Source organism: Magnolia sinica, chromosome 1 (genome assembly GCF_029962835.1).
Source record: "Magnolia sinica isolate HGM2019 chromosome 1, MsV1, whole genome shotgun sequence".
Lineage (NCBI taxonomy): Eukaryota > Viridiplantae > Streptophyta > Magnoliopsida > Magnoliales > Magnoliaceae > Magnolia > Magnolia sinica.
In genome coordinates, this window is record NC_080573.1 from 34,709,546 (window position 1) to 34,718,727 (window position 9,182).

A 9,182-nucleotide genomic window follows, 5' to 3' on the forward strand; every position below is an offset into this window, starting at 1 on the left:
ATTTATGAACGGAATAGATATACAACACATCATTGCAAGGGGTGTTACCTGCGTATAGGGCTGTTCACGAGTCAAGCTAGCTCGAAAAACTCGCTCGACTCGACTCGAGTCAGCTCGGATTGACTCGGCTTGAATGGCCGATTCGAGCCGAGTCAAGCTGATTATTTAAAGCTCGAGTTGAGTTCGAGCCGAGTTCGACCAGGGGGCATTTCAACTCGACTCGACTCGAAGCTCGAACTCGAGCTCGACTTGACTCAATTAATAAATATATTAAAGTTGTGGGGAACGCGGAGAAAGTTGAAGTGGGATCTCTTTGCTTGCACCCCAACAACGAAGAGTTTGATGTAGGTGTTGACGATTTCTTGAATCCAAAATGGTATATTGTATGCAACACTCACATGAATAGACATATCCTTCCTCAATATGTTGTGAGGTACAAGTCCTCAAATCATCTGCAGGTAACGGAAACTGCGCTTTTGTCTGAGCAGCAACAATATGGGTGGGTCTCACTTTTTTGTGGTCCCAGGTCTATTCAAAATCCTATCCATTGGAAAGTATGGCCCTTGATGATGGGTAATTTAGAACATACAATTGAAGATGCTTTTAGCCCATGGTTCTTCTATCATAGGGCCCACACAGATGGATTTTCTGGACTACTAAAAGATGGACTACACCCTATTTCAGTTGCCGGGCCAAACCAAAAATGAATTTCGCTTGGTGGAGCGTCATGTAAACACTACAAGAAATTTCACTTTTACCTACGAAACATTTCGTAGGTAAATGATATTATTTCGTAGGCAAAAAGTTTTACCTACGAAATATTTCGTCGGTAAAATCATTGAGACTTTTACCTACGAACGTTTTCGTAGCTAAAAACTTTGTTAAAACTTCTACATACGAAAATTTTCGTAGTTAAAAACTTTGTTAAAACTTTTACCTACGAATTTTTTCGTAGGTACAAACGGTGTTAGGACTTTTACCTACAAACATTTTCGTAGCTACAAACTTTATTAAAACTTTTACCTACGACATGTTTCGTAGGTACAAACTGTATTAAGACCTTTACCTACGAATGTTTCTGTAGCTATAAACTTTGTTAAAACTTTTACCTACGAATTTATTCGTAGGTACAAACGGTGTTAAGACTTTTACCTATGAACATTTTCGTAGCTACAAACTTTGTTGCTTTTACCTACGACATGTTTCGTAGGTATAAACTATGTTAAAACTTTTACCTACGAACGTTTTCGTAGCTAATAACTTTGTTAATACTTTTACCTACAAAATTTTGCGTAGGTACAAATGGTGTTAAGACATTTACCTACGAAAGGTTTCGTAGGTATAAACTGTGCTAAGACTTTTTACCCTACGAAATTTGACATAGGTAAAACTGTTGATGAAACTTTGTACCTACGAAAGGTTTCGTAGGTACAAACTGTGCTAAGACTTTTTACCTACGAAATTTGACATAGGTAAAACTGTTGATGAAACTTTTACCTACGAAATGATTCGTAGGTAATAAAATATGAATGAACCTTTTACCTGCGAAAAAATTCGTAGGTAAAAAGGTCGATGAAACTTTTACCTACGAAAATTTTCGTAGGTAAAAGTCTCTCTCTCTCTTTTTTTTTTGTGTAAAAATTCCCGTTACACACCTGTTATAATATATTTCATTATATTCATTTTTCCATTTTTCCAAACAAACACAAACTACATCCATCCAAACAAAAATCACATCCATACATACACAAATAGTCTTATCCACATTACATTCATCCATGCACAAATACATATAAGTTTAACATTCGTATATAAAATAAATCATAAATAAAATACGACAAATCACAAAGATGAAGGCGGAGGTGGTGGGGCATCAGATGAAGGCAGAGGTGGTGAGGCATTGATGGGTAAGCGTGCAACGAGAACCTGTAATATCTCCTGCATCCGTCGCTCATGCTTCACCCGCATATCCTCCATCCTCCTCTCTTGCTCCTCCCTCTGCCTTTCTTGCTCCTCCTTCTGCCTCTCATGCTCCTCCCTCTGCCTCGCCAGTTGGTATTTGATCTCGTCGACGGCGCCCCGTAGATGTTGAACCTCTTTCTCTGCGATATCAGCTCGGCGTATGGTGCTCTCGCCAACGACGGATCGGTTGGATGCAACTCTAGCGGGTGCCATGAGCTTGACACCATATCCAAGCCCACGCACATATCCAGAACTGGTGCCAAGCACCTCGCTCAGGATCTCTGGCTCACTCCGCTGAGTACCATCGGGAGTGGGCTGACTGCGTATGGCGTCCATCGCCGCCTGCAATGAAAACATGAATTTTCATAATAATTAACATTATTACAATTCAATGCAATTAAATTTTACAATGTAATGATTTTTACCCAATTCTCAATGGCTGTAGGATGTACCCAAGATCCCATCGCCTGTCGACAATGAATCTCTCTGTAAAAGTCTACTAGTCCGGGCTCCTGTCCAGTGATGGAATCTCACTGCATAATCAAAAATGACAATAGAGCTAATATAAATGCATGGAAAAATATATCAACTTAATAATAACCAGTAACTTCTTACCATGTCGCAACGAAGTTGTACAAATGACTTTGAACCAGATATGTGGTTCACTTCCAACTTTCCCCTGTTCGCAGAATTTATTTTGCTCCTCTTTTGAATATATTATTCATAATACATTATTATTAATTGTGAATTTAATTGTTATCTTAAGATATCGTAAATATGTAAATATTACCTGAAAAGACTCAGACGAAAATCTCTCACAGAGTATCCGCCAATCGTCAATGGTCACGTGCGGCGGTACGGTCAATATGGCCTCCTTAAGGCTCCTACACCGCTTGTACTGCTGGTGTAAATCACTGCGGTACTCCTTAAACCGCTCTTTGATCATGTTGTCGACGGCATGAGAAATGTACGGAATACCCAAATCCAAGACAAATTTATCCTGTAATTTTGTAAATAATGGATTAAGGTAATAAACTTATTAAGAAAATAACTTAACCATAAATGAACTTTTACAAAAAAAAAAATTTAATTTAGTAAATTTTACCGTAAGGCGCTGACGGATGTGCTGCCACACATCATCTGTCACGTCTACCCAACGGGGGGTGGTGGTAGGGATCAGAGATTGACATAAGACACCGACCTCCGATGTAAATAACCTGGCATTGTCCCCAACAGGTCTAAGGTAGTCCTGTGGGAACTTTACTGTCACCCTACCCTCATGCGTAAGTCTCTGTAAAACTAACCCATGCGTGGGTTCACGTCCTCGTCGGCTGGTCGATGATGCTGTCACAAAAGAAATATGTAAGTCTACTGTATCAACAGAAGTCTTTAAAAGAAATATATGTCTAGACTTACATGCAGTGCTCGGTGTATGAACGATTGAGGGATCAGACGCCTGTGATGCAACATGTGACGGCGATGCTGTCTTCGCCATATCATGAGTGGAAGGGGTAGATCCAGTGCCTAAATGATGTCTCCCACCTGGTGCCATCACTGGATATGTGCGATGTACGAACTTATAAATTTATACAATGTCAGTACAAGTGGAATATACTAAAACATTATACAAGTAGTGTTGATGGTAGAATGCATTTGTGCTTATGCTTAGAGAGATGATTAAAATATGATTAGATCATTACACTATAATGCACGCAGAATATAATAAAACTGTAAATATTAATCTATAACCTTTGGAAATCCATTACACATTGTCATTCTATATTAAATACACACATTTCGTTGTAATACGAAACAACTCTGAGGCAAACTATCCGAAGTACTCCCTGGTAAGTTATCATACGCTGCAGAATTATATGTCAAGCTGTGTGAAGCACTCGACATTGTTATAGCCAACATGTTAATCACAATAGGAGAAATTTGGTCTCTCGGGACTCCATTAAGATGTGCAAGTGACATAACTGCATCTTCCATACGAAGTTTTCCACGGCTATAATCCATTGTCAGCTTCAGAATTTCTCTAAGATTGTTTAATTTGTCATCTGAGTCAGCGTCGATATATTCCTCCCTCCACTCATCGACCAGACTGGGTATCTCTTTGGCCCTACCAAAAGAAGATAGGGCTGAAAAGTCCATCCGCAATAGTTGATGAAGTATGCTGCGTGCTTCCGCTACGCTCCGGTTTGAGGAGGACATGATCAGAAATTGACTCAACTGCAAATGTGGATTATAAACAAGTCAATTAAAGGAATAAATCATGACTTGTTATTTTCACGTATACATGTAATACATAAATTATTCGAATTGAAAAATGACATGTAAATTATGTGTACATTTAATAATCGTCGTCTGTATGACTATCGCTTAGGATTATTTCTTCATCACCATCACTATCGCTGATCAGTATTTCCTCTTCATCGTCTGCAACGTCGTCATCAATGAAACCGCTATCATCTCTAATAATGTCATGTATTATTGAGGCATCAACATGATCAGGTGTCACATCTTCTCTGTCCAATTGCACCACATCAATATCAACATTTGAATCAGTCCCTATATCCCCAGATGGCACGTCTTCTTGATATGCTTGTTCAACCTTAGACGGTTCATTTCTTCCATCGTTATTATCTTCAAATTCTGGTATGGGAACGTCAAATATGTTCCTGGACTTTATTTTCTGTACCACGTGCCAAGAGCCACTTAATTTAGTATTAGCGAGGTAAAATACTTGTTTAGCTTGGCTGGTGAGGACAAATGGGTCATCCTTAAACCACTTTCGAGATAAATTTACGCTCGTAAAGTAGTTGTCAGTTTGTATTCCCAACTTCTTATTTTCAATGTCCCATCAATCACATTTAAATAAGTATACCTGCTTGCTCATACAATAACTCAGCTCAATAATATCTGTTAAAACACCATAAAAGTCAATTTTTACTTCCTCATGCGTTCCTTTCACAACCACCCCACTATTTTGTGTGGTACTATACTTCTCACGTTCTTTAGTGTGGAATCAAATCCAGTTTACAATACAACCTGTATATCTAGATACACATCTATTAGGGCCATACGCCAGTGAGTAAAGTGCATTAGACGCATCCGCAGAGTTGCTAGCGCGCAACGTCTTCATCTATTATCACGTATAGAATGTAATTATTTAGGAATTTTTTTAGGTTTAAATATTATGTAATATAACAAAATTCTAAGTGTGGTGAAATACAATATGATATCTTACACGTTTTGCGAACCATTCTGGAAACTGATCTTGATGCATTCGATCATAATTTGTCAGGTATTGGGACTTCATCTCCTCCATGTGTTCACTACACATAATTAGCACGTCATCAGCAAGAAACATTAAGATCATCGTATGCAGAGATACAATTATCGAGGAAAGACTTACTCTAAGTATGACTCTATTTCTTCACAGTTATGCAGCGCATACCACTGCACTTTTGCTAGATCTCCAAGGTCCATATCCTGAAACGTCGGGGTCCCTAAAGGACAGACGTTATGTGCGAATACAGATATGAGTCCTTGCTCATGCTCCTGCCCTTTATCGACATTCTAATCTTCTCGATTGAATCTAGTCTCTATGCCACGAAGATACATGGAGCAAAATGTCGGGCACTCATTATCAATGTATGCCTTTGCAATGGATCTCTCTAGACGTGTCTTATTCCTCACAAATCGTTTTAGTGTGTGAAGGTATATGTATACAAAACTATATGTTAAAAAATATGGATATATGTAGTTTATGGAATGAATAAAATTTTTAATAGGTTCTACCACCTTTTGATCGGATACATCCAACGATATTGTACTGGGCCTGCAAGCTTCACCTTGTGCGGTAAGTGAATCGCTAGGTGTACCATAACATCGAAGAACGTAGGTAGAAATATTCTTTCAAGTTTACAAAGGATTACGACAATGTCCCTCTCCAGTCGTTTAATAACCTCTACATTCAATGATTTCAAACACAAATCCTTAAAGAATATCCCCAACTCAATCAATGCCGCATTGATATCCTTGCTCAGGAATCCACGAATCACAACCGATAGTAGACGTTGCAGAAAGACATGACAATCATGACTTTTCATTCCCAATACCTTACAGTCCGTAATGCTTACGCGCCGAGATATATTTGGCGCATACCCATCGAAAAACTTCACCGATCTCAACCATTCACATAAACGCTTCTTTTTTATTTTTGTCAATGTGTAACTAGTTGCTGGTATAGTATATGAATTTTCATGTGGTTGCAAGTGCAACTCTTTCCTTAAGCCCATTGCTTGTAGATCCAATCGAGCCTTAAAACTGTCTTTTGATTTCTTCTCTATGTTCATCAATGTTCCGAAAACATTATCACATATATTCTTCTTAATATGTATGACATTCAAGTTGTGTCGCAATTTCAGATCACTCCAATAGGACAACTCAAAAAAAAATGCTCTTCTTCTTCCAGTTATAGTCCAATACTGTACGTTTCCTTTTCTTCAAGTGTGATGCCTTACCAAATTTAGCTTCTTCAATGTTACTTAGTTGCTGTATCACATCTTTTCCAGATAGCACTTTCGGGGGTGGCCTATGATCTTGTTTGCCATCAAAGATCATCGTCTTCATGTGCCAACTATGATTACTTGGAAGGAAGCGACGATGGCCCATATAACAGGTTTTCTTATCATGCTTCAATGATAATGAACAAGTCTCAATACTACATGTAGGACAAGCCAACTTTTCCTTTGTGCTCCACCAGATAAATTTTCATACACGGGGAAGTCATTTATTGTCTACAAGACCGCTACATGCAATCGAAATGTTTGTCCTACAAATGTGTCATACGTCTGTACACCTTGACTCCACAACTCATTTAACTCATCTACCGACGGTCACAAATACACATCAATGTCATTCCCGGGTGACCTGGGTCCACGAATAAGCAACGACATCATGAAAAATGACTCCTTCATACACAACCAAGGAGGAAAATTGTAGGGCATAAGTATCACTAGCCACATATTGTACGAGCTACTCATATTACCAAATGGAATAAAACCATCACTTGCAAGACCTAGTCGAACTTTGCGAGAATCCTCTGCAAACCAGTCATATTGCTTATCAAAATTTTGCCAGGCTTCAGAGTCCGCAGGGTGCCTCAGTGTACTATCATCATGAACGTGTTTCTCCTTATGCCACCTCATATCTTCAGCCATCTTGCGAGACATAAACAATCTTTGCAATCTGAGTTTTAATGGGAAGTACCTTAACACCTTCTGTGAGATTTTTTTATGCTCGACTTCGTTATACTTCCACCTAGACTCTCCGCATTCTGGACACTCTTCAACATTTTCAAGCTCTTTCCAATACAATACATAATCATTTATACATGCGTGAATGAGGATGTAACCAAGGCCCAAGTCTTGCATCAAGGATTTTGCCTCGTAATGAGACTTAGGCAATGTCTCACCGTCTGGTAATGCTTCTTTCAACAAGTCAAGCAACATGTCAAATGATTTATTACTCCAACGATTTATTGTCTTTAAATGAAGTAACCTTGTAAGAAAATTTATCTTGGAGAAGTTCTCACACCCCGGATAAAGTGGACGTTGTGCATCCCTTAACAACGTACTAAACTTTTCTAATTCAACATTACCCATGGGAGGAATATCTTGGCTACTATTTGTCGCTGCAAAATCAGTATCCGCAATTGTTCCCCTGAACACATCCCCTATGATTTCTTGTATTTCGTTAACATCTTCATCCTCGTCATCCGGCACAATTGGGTCAATAATTACTTCAGTGGCCTCAACTCTTTGGTGGAACTCTTCACCATGATGGATCCACCAAGTGTAACCTTAGTCAATCCCAACTATGAACAAATTGTCTTCTACTTTGTCTAGAGTCTCATGTATCATGTTCATACATTTTTGAGATGGACACCTAATTCTATTGCCTGAATTCGCTCGATTACGCGCAAATTCCATGAACTGTTTTACCCCTTATATATACTCTGGGCCAAACTTGTTCTTTGCTCGCATTCAACTCTTATCCATCTCTACAATGAAAAGATTAGAGTCAGTTTACGAAAATAAGTTTAAGATTATAGGTCTCGGTTATAGGGTTAGGAATTCGGGTTCGGGTTTGGGTTCGGGTTCGGTTCAGGTTTAGGTTTACATTTAGGTTATAGGTTTATGTTATAGGTTTAGTTTATAGGTTTAGGTTTAGGTTTATGTTATAGGTTTAGGTTTAGGTTTAGGTTTAGGTTTATGTTTAGGTTATAGGTTATATGTTTAAGTTTAGGTTATAGGTTATAGGTTTTAGGTTTAAGTTATTGGTTATAGGTTTAGGTTTAGGTTATATGTTGAAATTATAGGCTATAGTTTTAGGTTATATGTTTAAATTATAGGTTATAGGTTTAGGTTATATGTTTAAATTATAGGTTATAGGTTTAGGTTAGGTTATAGGTTTAGGAATCAGTTTAGGTTTAGGTTATAGGTTATAGGTTTTAGGTTTAAGTTATAGGTTATAGGTTTAGGTTTAGGTTATATGTTTAAATTATAGGTTATAGGTTTAGGTTTAGGTTTAAGTAATATGTTTAAATTATAGGTTATAGGTTTAGGTTTATAAGTTATAGGTTATAGGTTATAGATTTAAGTTTAGGTTTATGTTCGGGTTTACGTTATAGGTTTTGGTTATAGTGTAACGACCATGGAAATGTTTGTGTTAATCTTTCCCTAAGTAGTTGTTTTTGGGGTAATTAGCGCTATACTCGATTGCTTGTGAAATTTGCATCAATCATTTTAAATTCGATCTGCATGACTCAAAACTTATAGATTAGTTAGCGCTATGTTGCTCTGAAATCTAGGATCCATCGTTAAATCCAGTTGTTCTGGGGAATTTTTAGAAGTTCTGGATCAGACCTGGACCGCGCGTCGAAAGTCCGATAGCGATGATCTTAGGCTGTTGCAGTCACCGAGTTGGGCTTGACCATCACCTCAAAAATCAAGTCCATGTGATGTTCTGGGTCGATTTGATTGAGTTTGGAGTGAAGAGTGTGAGAACAGTTGGATATTTATTAAGCTTTTATGAAATCTGAGTCGTGTCGCTTGCGCGATGATTTTAAGCTATCTGACCATTGGATTCTGACCCAATTTCACCATCTGATCAGGGAAGGTGGCCCAGGCATATCCTTGTACTTGTGGACC

The 9,182-nt window shown here is 38.3% G+C and overlaps 1 protein-coding gene across 1 annotated transcript; it reads right to left on the reverse strand.

Annotated features, from left to right (window-relative positions):
• Positions 1-1,706: 1,706 nt before the first annotated feature.
• LOC131240182 (uncharacterized) lies at positions 1,707-2,446 on the reverse strand. Its single transcript, XM_058238322.1, has 2 exons — positions 2,415-2,446; positions 1,707-2,304 (listed from the first exon to the last, which is right to left on the reverse strand). The coding sequence occupies exons 1-2, from the start codon at positions 2,424-2,426 to the stop codon at positions 1,843-1,845; spliced, it is 474 nt and encodes a 157-aa protein (XP_058094305.1). The 5' UTR covers positions 2,427-2,446; the 3' UTR covers positions 1,707-1,842.
• Positions 2,447-9,182: the final 6,736 nt, after the last annotated feature.